This window comes from Erpetoichthys calabaricus, chromosome 6 (assembly GCF_900747795.2).
Source record: "Erpetoichthys calabaricus chromosome 6, fErpCal1.3, whole genome shotgun sequence".
In the NCBI taxonomy this organism is placed as follows: domain Eukaryota; kingdom Metazoa; phylum Chordata; class Cladistia; order Polypteriformes; family Polypteridae; genus Erpetoichthys; species Erpetoichthys calabaricus.
The window spans coordinates 191,553,263-191,578,374 of NC_041399.2; the positions used below are offsets into that span (position 1 = coordinate 191,553,263).

The 25,112-nt window shown below is 37.9% G+C and overlaps 1 protein-coding gene across 1 annotated transcript in view; it reads right to left on the reverse strand.

The window, feature by feature from the left end:
* Positions 1-23,135, reverse strand: part of hhatlb (hedgehog acyltransferase like, b) — a 42,449-nt gene extending 19,314 nt beyond the window's left edge. The window contains exons 1-3 of the mRNA XM_028804198.2: positions 22,839-23,135; positions 19,503-19,654; positions 7,798-7,865 (exon numbers count right to left, since the gene is read on the reverse strand). Coding sequence (XP_028660031.2) covers positions 7,798-7,865; positions 19,503-19,608 — 174 coding nt within the window. The 5' untranslated portion in view covers positions 19,609-19,654; positions 22,839-23,135. The remainder of the gene's footprint in view (positions 1-7,797; positions 7,866-19,502; positions 19,655-22,838) is intronic.
* Between the last annotated feature and the right edge of the window lie 1,977 nt (positions 23,136-25,112).

The window sequence follows — 25,112 nt, forward strand, 5'->3', positions numbered from 1 at the left end:
TAGAAAAATGTCACAACTATTCCAACCATCCCCCATTATAAATAAATATTACCCCCCCTAAAGAGTATCCTTATACTAAAAATATAAATAGGTGTACAAAAGAGGTCTAAAAAAGGTAAATAAATAAGTCTAAAAGCAGGCTATAATATATCGTAATATACCCACCCCTTAAAATAGACCTAATAATTCACCCATTCTTAAACCTTAAAAGACCTTCAAAACTAATTTTAAATAGGGATTAAAAAAGAGGTTTAAATTATTATTTAAAAGGTATTTTAAAAATAAAAAATTAATTAATTAAAAACTAGTCCATACTGTATATAGGGGTTGACCTGTGGGATACTTTGTAGTGAAGCATCAAGAATTAAAACTTAGTAAATGCTGCTACAAGGAACTGGTGTAGTGATCTGAAAAGAGGAGGGACATGTGCCCATTTCAGCTGGTTGAACACCAGTCAAATGGCTTAGTAGAAAGTTGCAGTGGTCCAGATGTGACAGGACCAAACCCTGGACTAGGAGTTATGCTACATACTCCATCAGATATGGTCTGATCTTGATGTTGTATAGAGTGAATCTGCAATTTCAAGAGGCTGTTGCTATATAGCCAGTGAAGAACACCTGATCATTGATCACCACCCCAAGGTTGCAAACAGACTTAGAGATCGTTAGCGATAATGAGCCGAGCTGAACAGAGATGGATGTGCTGAATACACTGACAAGCCGGCATAACAAGTATGTCCGTCTTTCCCAAGTTGAGCTAAAGATGCTGTTCCTTATCCAGGTTGCAGTATCAGTGAGACATCCTGAGATTTTAGCTGAACTAGAGCTTATAACAGATGATGAAAATTATGCATTCTGTGTTCAAATATTTAAATGATTTTCCATAAAAAGAAAAGAATATAGTGTCAAACGCCACCATTTACATTTGGCGTGACCCTCAACAAACTCCCAATAACCTGCAGCACTTTACATGCAAGTTACTGTGTATACTGCACAATTAAGTCCTCATAATGACAACCAATGTAGAAAGTGGATGAAGAAATATTAGAACATAAAAAACATTTTATGACAACATGACTCACTAATTGCTATTCAGTTATCTTTGAAGTCCAGTTTTGAAGGTCCCCAGAATAATGCTGTTTACCAAACTGCTGCTGTCTTATTCAATTAATCTGCTGTTCAGCTTGTGAAAAATATTTTCTAATATTAATGTAAAATTTAGCGTTGACCTAAATACAATTTTCAATTAACTCGGCAGAAATGCCTAAACTAAGTAAAATACCTTTTAGCACTACTCTTACTCTTGGCAAAACAATACCTTTGTTAATTAAAATTTGCAAATTAAGCAACATAATTTATTTTTTGGCTAGTAATTAAAAATGGAGAACTGGGGCAAAGCCCACCACCTTGAGTCTTAACTTACAAGAAAATAATTTATACTAGTTTAACACACTCTCTGATTTATTAATTTTTTTGGTGTACTCTAGGAAACACAGGCAGGAATGAGACCTAGAATGAAAGCCATAAATAACACTTTCACTTACAGACATAAGAAGGATCAGCAAAAATCATCTTTCAGTGAATTATAGACAAAGAAAACTGAAGAACTTAAAGAATAAATTCAGCCTATCTAACGTAAGCTGAGTGTTTACATTATTAGGTCCTTCTATGCAGTAATGGGTGGGAAACAGCCCCAGTATCCCCCAGAACAGCCTGAATTTTGGATTCGACAAGGCACTGGAAATATTCTTTAGTACTTTATTTCCATGCTGACTCAAAAGCATCACACAGCTCCTTCAGATTTCTCTGCATGCCATAAACTTCTTGTTCTACTTTATCCCAAAGGAGCTCTATTAAATTGAAATATGGGGTCGATGTAAGCCATTGGGGTAAACTGAAGTCAATATCATGTTTGTGGAACCAGCTTGAGATGATGTGTGTTTTGTCCTGCTGGTAGCATCCATTTTAAAAAGGTAGTCTGTGGGGATAATGATACTCAGTTGGTACTATGAAGCCTGATGTGCACCAAAATATAATTCCTCTTAACCATTACAGTAATGCCATGAGCTGGTAGCATTAATATAAGGTATGATGGATCCATGGATTTCTGATGTTTATGCCAAAAAGAAAAGCCAAACCTGAATGAATAATGTTTATTTGGACAATTCATTTGACAAGAATTAAAATGTTGATTGTTATGTTTCTGCCAGCATATGTTCCCTGGCTGAAGTATATTCTCCTTTTTGTACTTTCTAATGTTTTTCACTTTTTCCTTTTCCCATGTGTGTTTACTACTATGTAATTGTTGTTAAAACTGTTCTGTTTAAGTATTATTTAGTAGTTATATATTGTACGAAGGAAGTTGAAAAAGTTTCTGCATTTTTATATTTTCGTTGGGAACGGTGAGGATGGGAGGAGTAGTAATTGGATATTAAAAAGTTGGTACGACGCTAGGAAAATTGCATTGCAAATGATGGTGACAATGTAGAAAAATGATGTAGTTTGTTTTTGAAATAAAGTAAAAGAAAATGCAGAAACTTTTTAAACATCCCTCGTAGATGTTTCTCTCATGGCTACTTTTGCTTGTGTTTTGTGGGTGGAAGCTCATGAAGTGGGGCCACCATGATATCACTGCTTTGGGACCACTCTCAGCCTTTGTATTCAGATTGATGACGCAGGTCCCACAGTGGTTGATTATTGTTTTGGATTTTTCTGGTTTCTTGGATTTTGCTTCTGTCTTTATGGATACTGACCTTTAGATTATGGACTGGTCTAGCTAACCTTGGGTTGTCGTTTTAGGCAGACCTTTTTTGCCTTTGACCTGTTCTTTGCCATGATAGTGATATCTTTGTTTAATACATTCTTTAATATTTAAGAACACTGATTTGAATCTGTCCCAAAAAGCCAAACGTTTATAGTAATCCTCTCCCTTTAAGGACATTTTTGTGTATTTTCAGTAGTTTTGAAATTTAAAGGCCTGAGTCCCATTCTGGACCTGTACAGATTTTGCAGCCTGCCATTTGAGTTTTGGGGCCAGGCTGCCTGAGTGAAGCCAGTTTCTAAGGGAAACCAATGAAGTCCTGGTCAGGCTTTTGCTTATTTTGAGGCCTGTTCACCATTTTATTAATTTTGGTAATGTCTTTTTGAAAGAAAGAAAGAAAGAAAGAAAGAAAGAAAGAAAGAAAGACATCTTAGATTTATGTTTTGTGTTGTTTGTTTATTGCCTTGTGTCTATACAGTGGGGGAAATAAGTATTTGATCCCCTGCTGAATTTGTAAGTTCGCTCACTTACAAAGAAATGAACAGTCTCAAATTTTTATGGTAGTAACATTTTAATGGAGCGAGACAGAATATCAACCATAAATCCATAAAAAAAACACATTACATAAAACTTATAAATTGATTTGCATGTCATTGAGAGAAATAAGTATTTGATTCCCTACAACCCAGCCAGAATTCTGGCTCCCACAGATTGGTTGTGTGCCCATGTGGCACACAGATTACAATTAATCTATTAGTCAATCCATTACAGATATTCCTGATCTCAGATCGTTATGTGTATAAAGCACACCTGTCCACAGAATCAATTTCTTCCATCCCAACCTATCCACCACCATGGGCAAAACAAAGGACATCAGGGACAAGACTGTAGACCTACACAAGGCTGGAGTGGGCTACAAGACCATCAGCAGGAAGCATGCTGAAATGGTGATGACTGTTGGTGTGATTGTTCGGAAATGGAATAAATATAAAATGGCCATCAATCACCTTCGGTCTGGAGCTCTATGTAAGATCTTGCCTCATGGGGTGAAGATGATCATGAGAAAGGTGACGGGATCAGTCCAGAACTACACGGGAGGAGCTTGTTATTGATCTGAAGGCAGTTGGAATCACAGTCACCAAGAACACCATTGATAAAACACTACTACGTAATGGATTGAAATCTCGCAGAGCCCTCAAGGTCCCCCTGCTCAAGAAGGCACATGTACAGCCCCAGATGTTCACTGGCAAACTTAAGATGGGTAAGTTGCATTATTTTTCTATTAGTATATTAGGATTATTTGTTGAACAACAAGTCTATATACAGTGGATTTGGAAAGTATCCGTACTTCTTCACTTTCTGCATACTTTATTATGTTGTAGATTCAACTTAAAATGGATAAGTTTACCACTTTTGTCCATCAATCTACAATCAATAAACCATAAGGACAAAGTGGAAACATGTCATCAGAGAGGTTTGCAAATTTATTAAAAATTGAAAACTGAAATCTCGCGTTCATAGAAGTATTTAGGCCCTTTTCTGAGGGATTCCAAATTGTGCTCAGGTCATCCTGTTTGCTTTATTCTCTTTGAAATGTGTCTACAACTTGATTCCACTCTACCTGCAGCAAACTGCATTGATTGGAGTTTGTTTAGAAAGGTACACACTTGTGTATGTAAGGTCTCACAATTCACACTGCATGTCAGGACAAATCCAAGTCCTGAAGTCCTAGGAACTCTCTGCAGACCTCCAAGATAAAATCGTGGTGAGGCATAGATCAGGGTAAAGGCATAGAAGCATTTGTGAAGGTGTGAATGTTCCCAGGAGCAGTGTGTAATGGAAGACGTTTTGAACGACCAGATCTGTTTCTAGACTTGGCAGTCTGAGGCCAAACTGAGTAATTGGGCAAAAAAGGTCTTGATCAGGAACCCAATGGTTACTCTAACAGAGCTTCAGAAATGGGACAACCAAGACAACACTGGGATGACTTCAGAACAAATCTCTGAGTATCCCTGAGTAGCCCAGCCAAAGTCCAGACCTAAACCCCATAGATCAGCCTTTCCCAACCTTGGAGCCATGACCCCAAGTTGAGTCACCTGATAGGCTAATAGGGTTTTGAGAAAATATTTAAAAATATAAAAAAACATTAAACAATGTATTGAATAGGAAGTGAATGCCAATATTTCAAACAGCTGAGGTTGTATAAAAATCAGATTTCAAAATGGGGTCATATACCAAAAAAGCTTGGGTGCCTCTGCCATAGAACATCTGTGGAGAGACATGATCACACTGAAAAAAGGGAAATGGCAGGTTGTTATATCTACAAAAATGTATTTATATTACATGTATTGCTTATGTTCCACTTTTTAACATAATTTAATCATGTTAAATTTATTGAATCTTGTGGGATGTACAATATACTAATTTCAGTCATTTAGGTAGAAGTCAAAATAGTTATATTTAGTCCTCACCAGAAATTAATATGCACCAAGCAGATTCATCGCCAGTGGAGGTTGGATAACTTGGCGGTAAAGTCATGTGACTTTCAAAGTAGCAACAGGTTATGGGTTAGTATTAATGTCGCTGGTTAAGACCAAAAGGTTAGTGAAATAACAGTTAAAAAAAGAAGGAAAAAACACACACACAAGAAATATTCAGATATTCATTTGAAACACTTCATCACACAGACTAATGTTACACCATTTTGCATTTTTCTTGTATTCTCTTTATGTTTTATCAAACTATGCTCACTAACTACCATCACAGTCAGTAAATATACTATTAACTTGTCTAGATTTACTCGCTTAGTACAGGCGGGTTTACATACTTAAAAAAAACAAAACATTTATTCTATAATATATACAGTTAATATAAATAAATGTATTTTATAATATAACACTCTATGCAAGGTGCATTTTGAGTTCATATTTAGTTATACATTGGTCAGCCAAAGAAGCAGTGTTCTTGTACAACTGTTGCACATATGAGCTTTTGAATAGTAATATTTTGTATTTTTGTTGGTTTGTATTGTTTTTTACCAAATAAAACTAGTTTTGGTGTAAGCAAACCTGTTTATTTCTTATTAATAACTTTGAACATGAACTATAAAATAATACTGGAACAAGTATAATTGACAACCTAAAAAGGTTATAGCTAAGTAACTTCAGTGAAGTGGATTTTTTAAAATGTTTATAAAACAGTTGTTACAATATTATGCTTTATTGACATGTTCATTTAACATAATATAATTAATTTAACAGGGAGTGAAACCATTTAATTCATTTTATATAAAAATATCATGTTGTTTCAGGATATATTAATCTAGTGCATTAAGCATAATTAAATTATTTTTGATGAAACAATTTTATTATGCGCAACCGATGTACATATTTTTTTGATTTTAATCTGACATTTTTTTCAATGCATGGCAGTTTAAATTTTCTTCACATCTAATCTAACAGAGCTTGAGAGGATCTTCCCAAAGTAAGTAAGTAAGACTTGCACAACAAGACTGTAATTGTGGGCAAATGGGCTCTGCATTAAAGGTCTGAATATTACATTTCTATGAATGAGAGATTTCAGTTTTTGATTTTTAAGGAATTTGAAAGTTTTTCTGAAAACATTTTCATTCTGCCATTATGAGCTATTGATTGTAGATTATTGAGAAAATATGGCAAATTTATAAATTAAATTTACAACACAATAAAGTATGCTGAAGGTGAGGGGGTCCAAATACTTTCTGTATCCACTGTACTTCCTGAAATACAAAGCAGTGAAAGGGTAGGAGTTTTATGTGATAGTTAGCATGGATTTGTGACTCTTGACATGCATTTCTTCTTCTTAATAGAAAAGTCAAAGGGTTAACTGGAGGTCAGAATACCTTGTGTCCAATTGCTGGAAGAATATTGTTCCAATAAAGGAGAAGGGGGCTGTGGCACGCGGCTGGGGGTGGTACCCAGCTGGGACGCCCAGGAGGACCGGAGAAGGGCTTGTGCCTCCTCCAGACTACGAGGGGGCGACCGCCCTGGTTGTGTTGGGGACCACGGGTGCAGGGCTTGGAAGCCCAACCCTGTAGGGGCCCGTGGTCACCACCAGGGGGAGCCCTGATGCCTTGGGAGCCCAGGACCTCAGCACTTCCGCCACACCCGGAAGTGCTGGGGGGAAGAGGATCGGGGACACCCCGAGTCCTTCCGGGTGCGCAGCCGGCACATTCGCCACACAGGGAAGTGTCGGCGGAGGAGTGTCAGGAAGCACCTGGAACCCATCTGGGTGTACATAAAAGGGGCTGCCTCCCTCCATTCGGGGGCTGGAGTGGAAGAGGACAGAGCTCGGAGGAGAGGATTGGAGGCGGACCAGAGACAGTGAAAGGCAGTGTGGAAAGGCCAGGACTTAAGGGGTGGTTGGTACTGCGGCACTGGGTTTCTGCACTTTATTATTATTGTAAATAGTGTAAATAAACATGTGTGGTGAAAAACATCATGTCTACCTGTCTGTGTCCAGGCTGTACCCCACAGGGGCCTAATTACCAATTAAAATCTGAAGACTAACATAAGACTAGTTTCAAAAACCCACACCATTAGGGTGGCAGTTGTGTTGGCCTATAAACACAGACAGAAATTTCCTGAGATTCGTTATGGACTACTGAACACTGAGGGGTGCTCTAGGATTACTGAAGGCATCGCCCAGTCCTGCCACTGCTCAGGTTGGAATTGATTCTACATGGGGATTTAATGCTTGTCTAAAGGCAGTGAAGTGTAAAGGCAAATCTGGACGGTAAAGAAAAGCTAGAGGTGAAGACTTACTGCCTGGATGAAGTAAGCGAGACAGGTGGAAAATGAGAAAGGACATTTTTTTGGTAGTGGATAGGTGGACAATAAACAGAAGGGATTCAAAATGTTTCAGAGGAGACTGAAAGAGGCTTTTCTTTAAAATGCTTTTTATTCTCCATTTATTTAGGTGTCTTTAAAATTAAAAGTTATGCTGTTATTTTTCCTGAAATAGTCACACTTTCAATACAGCTATGAAGCTGGATCTTACCATTTTCCGACCAAAATAATGCCATCCTTGTTGAACACTGTCCTTAAAAGTTTTCCTGTTCATGTGTTCTACAGAGAAAACAGAAAAAAAAACAAGCATTTAGAAGGCAAATAAATTTAGTAACATAATTATATAAAGAATAACTGCAGTTTTAGCCCAGAATATAAATTTAATGTGGGGCTTATGGCTGTTTTGTAACAACAGTTCTCCAACAGTTACAACTAAATGGACCATCTACATTATGTTGGTCTATTGCATAAAGTAAACATTATTTTAAAGGGTGAGTCCACATGTCATACTGAATGCACTGGAAGCCCAGGGAGAATTGCTAAAATGGGGGTTAAATCTCTGGTTGTATAGTCATTTCTGTTCTCTTTTCAGAACTAAAATTCACAACCTTGAATACGCACAGGAAGGGAAGAGCCAGGTAGTCCAGTAAGCTGAGAGAAGACATGTCCTCTTGAAACAAAGACGGATCACTCATCTACTTTAACATAGGATGAACTCTGCCTGAGAAAGCTGTTGTAGGAACCCCGAAGAGACAATACTATACCTTGTAGGCCACTATTTTTTCTCTAAAGCATAAATAGCGACAGCGTGAATGGACTTAAACAATTAATCTTGAGACGTATCCATTGATTTGATGAATAGCCCCTATTGGTTACAATAAACTTTATGTAATAAGAGCAGGTGTAGATCCAATAGTAAACTAAACAATATGGAAAAACTGATAGTAACAAGTTAAACAGGATCCACCAGAGTTATCTCATTCAGGCAATCGATTCAGACTCATCCTGTGGGAAAATCAGGCATTCCAAAGTGACCTGGATCTGTCTTCGTGGCTCCATAAATCATAGTACATCTATAGCAAAAATTGCCAAGTTAGCATTCTTATAAAATGCCCACATCTCATCAATGGGTTTCCTACAGTTGGCTGAAACCATTTTTGTAAACACGTGTTATTTATTTTTGGGCTGGAAATCTTAACATTCTTCCAAAATGGCCACCACAACTTGACTAGAAGTTTATAGCTGTGGTTCTACTGTATGTTTACCCAATGATATCACGGAGTCTCAGCAGCTGTTTTGTGCCATTATGAAAAACCTGGAAAAATGGTAAGATTCTCAGCTCTTCTGGCTTTTTGGAATTACCAGACTTTTTATTTTTCCTTAATTTGTAGTAATTTTAAAGCACTATTTTTGTCTGGATTGGTGCATTCCACACTTTAATTTCTATTAGTATTTGTTGAGCACATTTGTTTTGTAACTTTTATATTTGTTTTCATTTTTATTCATCTTTTTTGATTTCAGCACTGTGGTGTTTTTTTTACCTGCTATGAGTTACTTATTCAGGTGTTATGTGTCAGTGTGAATTTATGTGTACCTTATACCTGTGGGTTTTGTTGTCTTCATAATATTATTTTTATTATTTGCATGTTACTTTAATCAATTATTTTTTATTATCGGTTAATTATACAGTAATCCCTCGCTATATCGCGCTGTGACTTTCACGGCTTCACTCTATCACGGATTTTATATATTAGCATATCTAAGTATATAACGCATATTTTTCGCTGCTTCGTGGGTTTCTGCGGACAATGGGTCTTTTTACTTCTGGTACATGATTCCTCAGTTGGTTTGCTCAGTTGATTTCATACAAGGGACGCTATTGGCGGATGGCTGAGAAGCTACCCAATCAGAGCATGCAGTTAAGTTGTTGCGATTCCAACGGTGTGCCGAATTCGATTCTGCTGCGTTAACCAGGAAGTCTCGTTTCGCTCATTCGCCATCAACGTGTTTCGCTGTGTAAAGAGTTAACTTTTGTGTTCTTTTGTGTTTATCTTTTTGCATAGTTAAGCCCTTCGTTATGGCTCCAAAACGATCTGCTCCTGCTACTGCTTCAGGGGCTGTGCCCAAGCGCCAACGGAAGATGCTAACGATTGCCGAAAAGCTAAAAGGTTTGGTTATGTTTTATTTAAAAAGGAGGAAAAGAATATAAGATCTACGGTCGCAGTGTCCTTTAAACAGGGCGCAAAACGATTTGTAAGTGGATGTAATAATGCCGTAAAGTTTATAAGAGTGTGGGAGGGTTTATAAAGCCTTAAAATGTGTATAAATAATAAAATAAATATAAGGTCGCTACTTCAAGGATTTTCACCTATTGTGGTGGGCTCTGGAACGTAACCCCCGCGATAGGTGAGGGATGACTGTATACTGTGTCTTTATGTTTATCAATGTTCCCTGTTCCTTGTGGGTGGAGCCCCAGGGGGCAGGGCTAACCTGTCATAATGATTTCTGAGCCTTCCCTCTGGCTATTTAATTAAGCTAAGAAGGCTCAGGAGTTGGATATCATTCATTTTTTGAATGGTCTCAAAGGGTTGTTTACTGAGTACTTATTACACTGTATTAAGGATTCCAATCTTGGATATCATCTCAGGACTTGTTTGCTTTGGATTGCTTTTTTGGCAGCTCTGTGTCCCTCTTTTTGCTCTGCTAGGCTTTGACTCTGTGTTTTATTATTCTTGTGAATACATCTTTCATTAATATCTCTTTGCTTGCTCATTTTTATATGAGTTGAGTGTTTATGACTGTCCCCAGTCTTTTGGGTCTTTTGTTATATTTTTGGATTATTTAAGTTATTTTTGAAGCTTAATCCCCTTTTGTGCTTGCAAAGACAGATGCTGGCCAGTGAGGCCTTTTGAAAACTTCATGACCCTTTAGCCGTATGGAATACTGCACATCATGTGGCTTAACACTGTCATTTTAAGTTATGGCCTGCTAAGTGGATGATTATTCATTTAAAGGTGCATGACGAGAGGTTTGAAATATTGGAAGTCCTGTAGTAAAACTTCTGTAAAACTGCAAGTAACAGAGACAGGATGTCAGAGTTACGGTATATTTTCTACTGACTAGGAGGGTCTGTAATTTGTTCATTTAATCAACTGATTTGGTGTAATCAGGCCACCTCAGGATCATATGTTGTGATTGGGCTTGTTACATGAGTCTAAACACTCAGTTTTACCTCAGTTAATAAATTCCTTATTCTACTATGTTTTTGTAATTAGGATTTTGTGGTTTTTACCAGATGAGTGCTATTCAAATAAAAAAAAAACGTAAATGAAAATGATCCCTGTCCACACTAGCATTTTAAGAAAATAACATTGCATACATTCAAGTCGAATTTATACAACTAATGACTTAATCAAAGCTAGTCAAACAAAAATGAAAAGGAATAAAATATAAGAAAATGAAAAAGGAAAGCAACAAAACAGAATTTAACCCCACCTAAAATTTGATCATTTATGAATGTATATCCATCCACGCAACCTAAGATGCATATGACGTAGCCATTCACCTTCACTGGCTATGAGTGCATTAAGGATTGTAACGCCGCTGACTATTTATATTTTCTACATATGTGAATCCACACTTGTATGTACAGACACAATGATGTACTGCAACTTTGCAACTATGAAATTTTGTATTAAATTCGAAACAATCTGCATACATTGCATATACCTAGACAGAAATGTTCATGTGCAAACTGTGCCGCAACTGCAGGCTCGAAAATGTAAAAGGCCCACCATACAGTTACCCGTAGGTTAAGTACACTTCATGCCCGCTTTCGTAGCTCTTAAATGCAAGCATACTGTGCACATATGGAGGGAGATACAGTGGTCTGCATGTTGATTGCCTTCTTTGCAAACTTATTGTTGTATATACATTATACATAGACATTAAACTGCAACTATAAAATATCGAAGTTTGGTTCTGAAAGTTTGATATTCCTATGTCAAACTGTAACCTGTTTTACAACAGATGTTTTCTTCAAAAAAAATACTAAAGAATCTAAAGAAATATATTAATGAAAATGGTATATCTTAGAACAGTTGTGAAAATGCAAAAAAGATATTATTGAAAAATCATTTTGCAAGGAGTGGAATTTTTCGATCTGTTGATTTCATCATGATTGTGAAAACGACAGTGATGATAGATAGCAATGAATTTAAGTCAAAATATCACCTCTAAATGTCTTATTTTTTTCTGTCAAAATGGAAGAGATAATAGGCTACTTTTCCTAGCTTGTTACCTTTACATCTGAAAAATCATCCTTCCCTATATTAGCAAATCCGTTTACGCCAGTTTATGGCTGTGAAGAACTGAAGCCTTATATTAAGAATGCAAAGCAGCACATCTTTGTGTTATGAAGGTTATTTTTTGTGACAAATGTAGGTGAAAGCTTCTTTCCGTATCTTTCCATTTTGAAATTCTTTATGCTTTTGTTCCTTTAGCCGCCATTATGTTCTTCAACTGAAATGTAGCAACACTTTTTCCTTCTTCATCCAAGTTTATTAATATACAGTAGTAAACAGATCCTGGTTGGCACTCTATGCGAATGTTTCCAATTTTTTAAAGGGACACTACAAAGCTGGGCCTTGGCTGGAATGCATGTTTTAAAATACTTGCCAGATCAGCCATGGACCTGATTCATCTTTTTGTCACTTGCTGTTTGTCTCTTGGATACTATGACACAATGTACCAGGCTTCTATGAGGAATCAATAAGGCCACCTAAAATAAAGCAACAGGCATTTTCTGAACCTGCCTAATCTATTCGATGTTTGTGCGGAGCCAGTGAAAGTGAGTGTTTCTCTGGTAGGAGAAATAAGTCGATGTCCTATTTCACATATCCTAGTTGGAGAGAATGTGAAACTTGATGACTGCAGATGCAGAACACTTCGCCCGAATATGTCCGATTACACTAGAAATTGCTGGGGAAGTCAGATAATGTGACTGCATGATGACTTTCCAGTGCAGTTTTACATTTCCAAAGCATTATGAGTAATGTAAGGAGCTGCTAGCTATGTGAAAGGATTACAGGTACGGCGAGTTCAGCAGCAATCTCTGACCTTTTTTTCTGCTTCTTTCCATTGTATCATGGTACGTAAAACACACAATACCAGGCAGACGAGCCTCTCCTCTGTTTGTGGAGTCCACAACACTTGCGTTCCCTACTCCTCATCACTGCATTATGTGCAGCGTACTTCCAGGTGAGCGCTTGTTGATTTGTCAGCTTTTATGCACACAAGCCTGCTTTTACCACTTAAGCCAAAGTCAAACCTATCTGATTCTGCCAGGGCGAGTCACAGACTTGTTGGGCTAAGTTACTGCTTATGACAGACGACATGAATGGAGAATGGAGCATGCTGCCACTGCCTCCAACTCACTAAAATTTCATAAATGAAGTCTGTTACTGATAATCACTGGAAAAATCATGTAATGTGAGAGGGCCTTAAACCACCTCTATGCTAGTTGGTAATACAACACTACAGCATATACAATCAGTCCTGTGTGCGGGTTAATAGAATGGATCAGCTATATTTGGAAGGCCCTGCTTATAAACAGTTGTCTTTATCCACTTATGAACTTGAGCAATCTTAGTAACTGAGAGGTAATATCATCCAATAATATAATTGTGCTTTGGCTAATCCTTAATGCAGATGGTTCAAAAACTAAGTGATAATGGCACTGCAGGACAGGGTTTCTTAAACCTCTTTTTTGCTAAACCCATTCTTACCCTTCTTAGTATTCCTTGACAATTGTTATTGGGGGAGTCTCCCTTGGAGAATTGCAGCCGATTATGACTTATCATTGAGGAAGTGTCAGAGCAATGTTAATTGAATGAATAATGAAATAGAAAATGAACAAATGAATAAGAAAAATCACTTCACAAAGCATATGTGACCCATTCCCATTCAATCCAACAGTGACTTGCAACCCACCTGCAACTACCTGGGGCCCTGTGTTTAAGAAGCTCTAAGGGAGGATCCTCAGGTTCCACATATGTCAGACAACTGCATTCCTTAACATGTACATTTTTTCCATCAACGTAAATTCATTGGTAGACTTGTCATTTAGGTAAGATATATGCAATCACTTCAGTTAATAATTTAAAAAATTGAGTTAGCCAATGTACCCTGTCAGGATTAAACTCCTGATTTAAGAGGTAACATTTTAATTCAGAAGGGTCAACAGGTGAACTTGCTTATACCTCCAAGGCAATTCTATGGTCTGTTTGTGCTGCTGTATGCCCCAATATTTATGATGACAATAGACAATTTGCTTGAAGTAACAACAGTTTGGGGATATACTGGGCCTCAGTGTGACTCTGACATGCCTGCCTCCCTGCACTTTAAGTTGAATGACTGTTCTCAGTCAGGTGTCTATTATTATTTAGATTGTCCTGATTTGTTAATAATGTTAACTTTAGGCAGATTCTATGTTATAATATTAAGGCACTACACTTTAACCCCAGAGCTCTTGATTCAGTTCCCACCCTGGCCTTACTGTGTGACCAGCTGACCTGTTTGTGGTCCAGCTGTTCACAATATGTGCAGACATTTGCCATACAGTATATATTGACCTTGTAAAGCATCAACCAAATATGCAATAATAACCTTAATCTAGGAGACTAACTGGTGTGACTTGAACAATTCAACGACATTAACATAAAATTTCATGTTTCAATCAAACAAAATCAAACCTATTTACCATTAGAACTGCAAATTAAACCGTCTTTACTTCCATTCAGATTTTTCTGTATTCACTATTGCAGACAGCAGAGCAACATGAAAACTCATAAAGAATAATATATCACAGTGCTCCCATGGCATGAAAGAACTGCATAAGAAAAGCTGTGTGACATAGCAGATAATATAAGGGAAAGAAAGTTTGTAATGAATAAGAAAATAAATAAAGTGTAATAATAAAGCAAACAAATTTCACCTTGTCTGGTAGGAATGGATTTGACTAACCTGACTGACAAAGTAAGAGTTATAAAGACATGCAACAGCAGCACATTCAATGGTCTTGATTTTCTTGACTTTGTTGACACTTAATTATCATTTTTCTCGTGTAATTTTCTGTGTGTGACGGATAGGCCGGGTGACCTCCATAGTGTGTTTCAAGTGCAGTTTCTGTTTTTGTTGTTAAAGATTCTGGTCTCTGCTATTAAACATGTTTGCTCTACCTGCTTTCTTTTTAACTTTTGACATTTGTTATCATTATCACTGATATCATAACTGGTAAAATCATCCATCCATTTTCTAAATTTGCTTATCCAGAGCAGGGTCATGGAGAAGCTGGAGCCTATCACAAAAAGAATCCAGTGCAAGGCAGGAACAATCCCTGTAAAGAATGGCAGCCCATCTCACAAAAACGTATAGATTTTACTGAAGAACAATACCATTAATTAGTACAACTTCGAACAGAATTTGTTTTGATTTAAATGATAAGGTTAACATGAGCATAAACCTGACACACTGTTTAACATTAAAGGCATGTAGAGTTTCCATAGGCACCAAATGTACACAAATCATTTTAGTAGGTCTTTGGCACAGCGGGGTACTCCACCTTAACTGTGAATTCTGCTTGTGCCATTCAATTTTTGGTATGTCTCAGGCTACCAGGAATTGTTAAAGTGTGGTGGAAGGCTGTATACGATTATCCCCCTTTACCTGACTTTTTTTTTTATTTGATTTTTTGCTCTAATGGCTCTTGGTTGTTAATACCACAAATCCGGTATCTAAACCATGTTTTTTGTTGCTATAAGGTCACACCACTTGAGTGCTCATGTGTTAACAAGAGTGCTGCTGTTGGTGCCACTGCTTTCTGAGCTGCCTTCCTCCTTTACTTAAATAAATTTCATAACTTTATTGTGTCACCCTGGGAGATGAGCATTCCCTCCAGTAGCATGAGATTGAGTATGGGGGGGGTGTGGGTGGCGGCTTTAGCCCCTGATCTTTGACAGCTCTTCCACCCAGACCATCTAAAGTTGTAAAGGACTTAGGCTTCCCGCCCCTGATCTTCAAGAGCCCAGACATTCTGTGTTCTGATAATGATCATCTCCATTATTTTTCATCTAATAAATATAAAGTTAACCCTGAATAAACATCTAAGAAGTGCTGAAGGAAGTGACTCCCGGGTCCCTCTGCATTTGGTGAAGACCTGGTTTCTCTCTTCTATCCCACGTGATGCCTTGTGCCACCATAGCCCTACACGATTACACCCTGGGCAACTTGTAGTTTATAACTGAGTGCCAGTAAGGGAAGAAGACACACAAGCTACTGACATGTAGTACAAAACAGTAAGTTGTTAATGTTCTTCTGTGCCAAACAATTGTGAAATCGTGTAGTTTTTCACACAAAGTCAAAATGTGGCTCATTCAAAAGTAAGATGAACCCTGGTAAGTGTACGACTCTCAGACAAAGTATGTCAAAAAAGTGCTGGGATAAAATCCTACTTAAAAAAAAATAAGTCAGCACTCACTCAACCATCTCTTCTGCTCATATTCCTCCCAAGCTCTTAAGAGCAGATCTCCTCTTCCCTTTCATTATTTAATCGAAAGACTGATCCCCACACATACTTTTTTCCTTTCTCTTTGCCATTCCCTCTCCTTCACCAGATCCATTTTGCATCCAGCTATTTGGAGGTCGAGTCACATATTACCCGTTGTGGGACATGGCCGGCCTTTTATCTCAGCCAATACCCCCAGGCCGCCAGGTGGAGCCCTGCCTGCAACATAGAGGTGCCCAGAGTTCCAGCAGGGCATCATGGACAGTGGAGTTTTTCAATACAGCCCTGCTGGATACCATGGGAACCTCCAGGGGACGCTGCAGGAAGGCGCAGAGACTATTATGTGCCCTATAACCCGGAAGTACGTCGTAGTCCTAGCGACAGGAAGAATGACGTGCTTCCGGGGTGAAGAAGAAGAGTTTTTATCTGACCCGGAAGTATTCCAGGTCACGTGGACAGAGAGAGCGAAACACTTCCGGGTCAAGGACTATAAAAGGACTATGGAAAATCCCAGACGTCGAGCTGAGCTGGGTGGAAGGGTGGCAATGCGTCTGGGAGTGTGGAGGATTGTGATTATTGAGTATTATAGTGATTATTGGTAATTTATGAGTATTGTGGAGTGGAGGGTGCTTTGTGCACGTTATTGATCAAATAAAAATAATATTTGGACTTTTACCTGGTGTCTGGAGTCAAGTCAGAGGATTCAAGAGGACGACAGCGCCCTCAATCTGTCACACCGTCTTCTCTGCCCTGTTTGTTCAACAGATATGACAGATCTCGAAGTGGATGACCCTGAGGAACTCAATCAAACTGACATTTGGGTTACATTGTGATGCCCTGTAGCATCCCAAAGTAGGCTAATGTGCTGAAGGAACTCATTAATGGTTTCCTAATTAGGTAGTTAATGAAGCAACAGTTTTATATCATGGAGAAATCAAGGGTTGATGTTTATACAGGCGCTTAAGAGGGTGTTAGTGGCATTTGGGGAACATGGCTGAGGGTTTTCCTAAGGTGCAACGCAAAGAGTATTATTATTTTTCCAATTTATAATAATGCGAAACACTGTATCAATATCTGATTTTTAATTTTCTGTCCCATTTTCAGGAATAGATTTGAATTGGATAATGAAGGATGACTGTATTGCATTTTTCTATCTGGGAAGACATCAGGAGGGCAAAAGAAAAAAGTCTCAAACTCAGAATTAAATGTGGAAAACCGAACAGGAGGAAAACAGAAGAAGACATTTGCAAGGTTACAAAATCTTGAAAACCAGAATGGTAAAACAAAACAGAGATGCAAAATCAGCTAATTAAATCCAAATACTGTAGATAAAAAAGATGGCAAACAAGCGAAATATAAAAAAGCAAAACAGAAGGCAAATCAGGAAAAAGTCATAAAGTGAGAAGATTGGATCTCAAAAGCTGGAAAGGAGTGAAAGCAAATTTTTAGAAAATCAAATCACAAAAGTTGAAAAGGTTAAAAAAATCACAAAAGTGAAGAAGCTCTTCTTAAAAACTGAAAAGATGGAAAAGGAGCAGAAAAAAAGTCACCAAGTTAGAGAACTGGATTCTCATTAAACAAAGGAAGGATTGGGATCCCAGTTTATTTACTGATGTTACAAGATCTGCATAAAGGAGAATTGAAAGAGCAGCTTGGAAACAAATGACTGATGTTCTGTTCATATGTTATAAAAAACTGTAAATGCACAGATAGTTTATAAGCTGTGGACATGAATCAATCTGATTTGAAGCATAAGAAAGACACTTTATGAGACATGTCTAAGTTGGAATGTCTTTTCCCTACACGCAAAAATCTGCAAGTCAGATCGAGCCCTCCATGCTTCAGTTACCCCCGGGGCTTATGCAGAACACGGCGATGGATTACTTCTGCCAGAGGTTCTTGAATTCCTGGATTACATTTGACAGGCCTGTTTTGGATATTGAACATCAGTTGAATTTTTGCACGGATAAGCAGCAACAAGAATTCAAGGACCAAACAAAATTCAAGATAGAAAAACAGCATGGTGTCTGGTATGCTACAATTTGTAAGTATACTCGGAATTCAATGTCACCATTAAATGTGTAATGATTCTGAGGTTTTAGAAGGTGCAGAATGCATTGTTGTATATATTTTGTACTTTTGTTTCCATTGTGATGATTTTTTTTCATCATTTTGTTTACATTTTCAGGTTGCCAGTTTGCATTTGTTTCTTATTTTGGTTGCCAGCATGCATTATTGGTATTTTCAACTGGCCACAGTCATTTTGTTGCTAGCAACATTCTCCTCTTGCTATCGTGTGACACTCAGAAGTCATGATGAGCGATACAACAATATTTAAGGTGGTGCCGGAGCTTCAACAGTGGTCAAGCTTTTGGAATTTTAATTCTCTCACACTTTCATGATTAGCTAACATCAAAATATACTTTTGGAGTTAGGATTTTTGTGCGTTGTTTTTGACTTTGAATTTTTAGTCTTTGTTTTTAGGTTTGATAATTCTGTATTTTTTGTGCTTCTAGATTTTGAGCCCTGCCTGTGTTGTTCACAAATATTTTGTCTCTCATTTCTTGGTCCTGCTCTCTTCTTACCTCTTGTGGCTTGTTATTTTCTAAATGTGCCAGTACAAAATGACAAACGTCACCAATGTACTCGATAAGTACCAGAGGAATTAACTAACTGGAAGGAATGTCATTGACACTCACTGTTCAACAACTCTACACAAATAGGAAACTTGACATGGGGCTTTGTAATGAGTGCAATCACAACCTCCTACAGTGAATTTAGAAGATAGATAGATAGATAGATAGATAGATAGATAGATAGATAGATAGATAGATAGATAGATAGATAGATAGATAGATAGATAGATAGATAGATAGATAGATAGATCTTTATTTGCCGCAATCTAGAAATTTGTCAATCTATACACCATAACCCTTGAAGACAATGTAAAACATGTTATCAGAAATTTGCTAAGATATTAACTTGACAGAACTTGGGAAATATGCAATGAAGAATGGCAGAATGTCCCTAATTCCTGGTGTGTGAAGCTTGACATTTCATATCCAAAAAGACTCGTGGGTGTAATGAGTAATAAAAGGTTGTGTCAATGTGATATTTTATTTTTGATAAATTTCCAAATATTCCTAAAATCCTGTTTATTCTTTTTCATTCTGGGGTATTGAGTGTTCCTTGAAGAAGGAAAAAAATGAATATAAATGATCTTAGTACAAGGTTGCAACATAACAAAATAAAAAAATGGTTCTGGTACTTCCTAATTGCAATGTATAAAAGATAGATAGACAGATGACTTTAGCAGCACAGACCTCCAGAATTCATCTTTCACAGCTACTTACCACTGGACACATCAAAGATCCAATCTGCAGCCCAAAGAAGTGCAAGTGACAACACAGTGGTGTAGAAGTACAACTCATATTTAGGGAGAGCTGCTTTAATACCCATCTTGGTTGGATGTTTGGTACCAAGTGAATGAAATTATCTTGAGATCCTGTTGAGAAAGCACCATTAAAGTGAATGTAAAAGCAGTAAAAGTAACGCCATTGGATTAGAATTGTTTAGAAGGATCAAACTAGGTCATTAAAACCATCCAAGGAAAGTTAACTATTTCCAAATACTTTGATAATACCAGAGTGCCAGAGAGTTCAATGGCTGGTTTACAGTATATAATGCAACACAAACATAACCTATTATATCACTTGTTATTTAACGTACAGGTAAAATGTTTCATCCGCTCTTGATTCCTTCAATAGCCATTGCACCTGACTTTGCTCACGGGCAGCAATGGGCAGATGAGAGGCCCTAATGAGGCTGCACTGAAGTTCAGCAGGTTGGCTTCCAGTGTGTCAACTCAAGCCTTCACATCTAGACCCCAGCTCAGTGTGTAATTCTGCTCTTACTGCCATGCTGTAACGGCTAGGCGGGTGCCATCTTTGTTGAGTCTGAATGCTCTTTCTATGTTCATGTGAAATATTTCCCAAACTTCAAAACTATTCTTTCAGACTGGTTGTGTCAGTGCCCCTGTTGAGTGTTCCTGAGTTCTGTGATAGACTGACATCCAGTCCAGATTGTCTCCAGTGTCTGCTATTATTGCTCCTGGCATATAAACTTCAATTTTCAGTGACTGAACTGGAGAAATTGTACTTCCTTAATTACTCGAAAATGATCATTTTGTTCTTTTCTTTCAACAAAAGGTAAATATCTCGACTCTGCTGCCAGTTGTTTCACTGTTTTGCTGCTTGTTCTTTTGCTGCTATATTTTGGTTGAAGTACTTGATATATAACTTTTGCGACAGTACAAGACTTCAATAGTTCAATGGCAGGTTTACAGTATATAGAACAATCTTTTTAATAAAAGGATAAGCTTGATATTTTTTAAGTCAAAGTTATTTCTTCGCAAACATGGTATACAGTATATGCATTTGTCATGCAAAACTGTGTTCCAAAGTCCAGCATTTTCTACAAATTTTAAAATATATCTTGCCCGCACTGGCGTTTTACATTGGAAATATCAAGGAGTGGTTAAAGCTGGTAAACAAAAGCCTTAGAACTTTTCAAGCCATGACAGTTGCTGAGTATTGATCTGTGTCTTCAGATCACACACACATTGTAAAATATCTTCTACTTGTATTCATTACTGAACAAAAAACACTAATATTCTAAAATGTAGCCATTTTAAAAGAAAAGCAGCTCTGCATGATACCTCAACAATTGTAGTCTTCCTCTCAAATGATAAAATCACAGTAAACTTGTGGTTGGTTTTGTTTCGATTTACTTCCATATTTACAGTATGTGAGAACTTGTACAAAATATATTCTTACCTTGAGAAACATAGAACTAGGAATATGTGATAAAGCGATTATTTCCAGATCCCTTTTGTTGTGATAAACGTGTCGCAAACTCAGAAGGCATATTTTCTTTTATCGAAACTCAAAAAGGATGTTTTTAATAAATTTTAGGCTTTTATTTTCTAGTGGTACTTTGTGTCCTATTACCTCCATTGCAAAGCACCAGTGCAAGCAAGATATTAAACAAAATTTAGAAGCTCCTGGATTTTGGAACATAATTTTGCGTGGCAAATGCATATATAACATGTTTATGAAGAAATAACTTCAACTTGAAAAATACCAAACTTATGCTTTAAAGGAAAAAGTCAATCAAGATGTAAATCTAATTTCTATTTAGCTGCTTATCTCTGCATTTTATTTTTATGTATAAATAAGAGTTTAAATCGCACTATCCCTGCCCTTTGCGTTGCACGTTGAACATCTGAGTTAAGCAGTAATATTTGTACTTGCACGAGGGAGTGACGACTCGGGTTGAAAACAGTGTGGGGTAACAGACAAGATCCAAGTTACAGTAGTTCTTCTCCAGGGATCTTCTTTAATTCCTTACCTTTCTGATCTGGTTATGGATGTGTTGAGTCATGGGGTAAAAGACCAATCCCCCGGTGCATGCTTTTTACAAATGACATTGTGTTGTGTAGCACAGAAAAAGGGGGAATGTAGAGAATGCTGGAGGAAAGGAGAAGGTCTTTGGAAAATAAAGGATTAAAGATAAATGGGAATTAGAGAGAGTATATGATGTTTAATGATGATCACAAGTATTGTGCAATCAAAGAATTAAGGCAAAGGTTAAAAGTAAAGTTTTTAAGACAGTGGTAAGACCAGTAGTGATGTATGGAGCTGAGATGTGGGCAGTAAAGGGAGTGCAGGAGAAGAAGTTGGATGTGGCAGAAATGAGAATGTTGAGATGGATGTGTGGAGTGCACAAAAAGGACAGAATGAGAAATGAGTTAAACAGAGGTGCAACAAAAGTGTGAAAGATATCTAAGAAAGTACAGGTAAGTAGTTTAAAGTGGAATGGACATGTGAGGAGGAGAGATGATGAGTATGGGGGCAAATGAGAGATGGAAATAGAAGTGCAGGAGAAGAGAAAGTTATGGAGACCAAAATTGAAGTGGATGGATAAAATAAAAGAAGATCTGAAGGAAAAGGGCTTGAATGGTGATGAGGTGTTGGACTGATCTGTATGGAGAGGGTTGAAAAAGCACATCGACCCAACACAGAAGTGGGAAAAGATGAAGAAGAATCTGATGGCTTTGTTATAATTTTACTTAATTATATTAATGTGACGTTTAAGGAACTTATGCCAGTAAAACCACAAACAGCTACACAATACTAGCAAACGTGATAATTTTAAGTTAATAACTTAAATTAGATATATAAAGTAACGGTTTATCATGTGTGGAGATTTATATATGGGGGGGTGTCATTATATGCCATTAGCAGCTCCTCTGCTGGGGGGTGGTTGAGGGGGGAGGCGCACTTATCGATCCAGTTGCCTAAAGTGGAGCTCACTGACGAAGCGCTAAGTCAGCGGCAGAATGCGGCGCGGTGCCTATTTTAGGTTTCGCACTTGCCCACCTCTATTCTGCAGCTGCTGCAGCCCACTTCTGTGAGCTTGTTGATCACAAGGTTTAAACTTACATTTCGTGAAACTTATTCACGCCTAAACTGGGTTTTACCTCCACGGACAGTAATGGTTAAATTACCGAATGCGCTGTTGTGCTGATCAAGTGTGCCACATACTAATCAGGGAGTCTTCTGTCATGCAAATGACAGCAAAACCCCCCCACCACCAACAACAACCTTTCTTAGGTGCCAAGCACTGACCTTGAGTAGAGTTGTTGCTCCTTCAGGAAAGTGCCGGTGAAGCAATGAACAAGAAGGTCCCCCTGTCTTTCTCCTTCTCTCTCTTCAGAATGGAAATAAAATCAAGAGGAAAGGCAATCTGCGAGCTTCATCTGCCGCATTGAAGCAGCGGTGCGGATCCCCGCTCGGCTCGGGTGATGGGCGGCAATTTCGCAGATGTATTTATATTTTGAACCAGGGCTGCAGAAGGCTGGTCCTTGTGCTGTCCATCACAGTAGATCTCTGGTGACAGACACACCGGGAGGGCTGTGGCGACATTCAATCCGCGTGTGTGTGTGTGTGTGTCTGTATGTGCGTGCGCGCGCGTTCAGCGGGGTCCGCGCGTTCTGGGATGCGCCGCGATATCTCACTTGTTGGGGAAGACGAATCTTTTTAAAGAAGCCGAGTGCTGCTGTGTTGTCTTGTAGGGGGAAGCAGTTAGAATCGGGAGAGATCTGCAACCTTACTGCTTTTGGGGAATCCAGTTAAATAGAAAAAGGTACGTCCATAACGGACCCTGCAAGAGCTCACAGGGGCATTGTGGGCACATCTGAGAACCATGAGAGTTGTCTAATAGATGCAAGTATATTTTCCTATTGTGATCCATAAAGAATGTAGAAAAAAATTTAAAAATCGCAGATACACTGACATTGTAAAAAAACAATTACTTTTTATTTTCTTTTGTTTTTAATACACTATTTCTGTCTGTTATTTGAGCTTTGCATGCTCCCCCAAGTGTTCACCTTAAAAATAACGGTTCTTTGATGGGACTTAACTGTAGATCCATTGCTTCACAAAGAGCCATTTCATTCTGCAAGTAGTACTTCGGATATGAAATTGGTTCTTTGGTCTTTGAAAAGGACAAAAAACGAAAATCTTTAATGTACAGTGGGCTACTTAGGAAGAACAGAATAAGAAAACCTGAACTTAATATATTGTATTTATTTAAAATCGACTTTTATGACACTCAAAGACACTGCATATAAATAAGTTAAAACAAAAACAGAAAAAAATAAACCAAATAAATACATAGTCAAAATTAAAAACATTAATAAGACAGGCAAAATTACAAAATACACTGAGAATATAAAAGTTTGTTTAAAAAGATATGTCTTTAGATTGGTTTTAAAAGCAGCGGTTAAAAGAGGCAGGAAAGATAAAGAGGCAGGGAGTGCCATAATCTGGGAGCTGCAGCACTAAAAGCTTGATCACCAGTCAGTGACTTGCAATTAGTGTGCGGAACAACAAGAAATTCAACATTGGATAACTTTAAAGTTCAGCAGGGTGTGTAGCATGCAGTCTAACACATTTGAAATATAGATAGGACCATTGCCATGAATAGCATCATGGAGTATGTAGTCAGGAAGTGTGGCATAGTGGTTAAGGCGCAAATCCGACTACTGGCACTGTGTGACCTTGAGCAAGTTGCTTCTCCTGCCTGTGCTCCATTTGGAAAAATAAAAGATATAACCAATTCTATCTGAAATGTTGTAAGTAACCTTTGATAAAGGCATTAGCCAAATAAGTAAATGTAAAAATCTTTAACAGAAGAATCTTAACAGAGATATTTAAGTGCCATCCAGTGCAGGAAATCATCCATCCATTTTCTAAATCCTCTTTATTACCAACAGGGTTGTGGAGCAGCAGGAGCCTATCTTATCTAGCATAAGGCACACAGCAGGAACAATCCCTGGACAGGATGCCAGTCCATCATAGGGTGAACACACAGACACACACATTTCGGAGCCAATTTAGCATCACAAGTCCAACTAACCTGCATGTCTTTGGACTGTGGCAGGAAACCCATGTGAATAGGAGAGAACATGCAAACTCCACACAGAGAGGACCTGGGATATGCAACCTGGCCTTCTTAGTGAAGTGGTTATACGTTTCCAAGGTTTAGTATATTTTTAAGTCTCAGGATGCAGAATTTTGAACATGTTGCAATCTATTTAGCAATTTGCCTGAAGCACCAAAGAGTAGAATATTACAATAATCCAGCCAAGAAGTGACAAAAGCATGAATAAGAGTTTGAGCAGCCAGATCAGTGACAGAAGGTCTGATTCGTTAGATGTTCTTTAGCTAAAAGAAAGCAGATCTGGTAACATTCCTAATTTGAGGCTCTAATAACAGACTAGAATCTAAAATGACCTCCAAGTTCCCAACTTCTGGGGAAAGACAGATGGTGCAACCATTAAAATCAGTGGTAACAACATTTATTTCTGTCACACATTTTCATTCAAATGATGTAGCTCA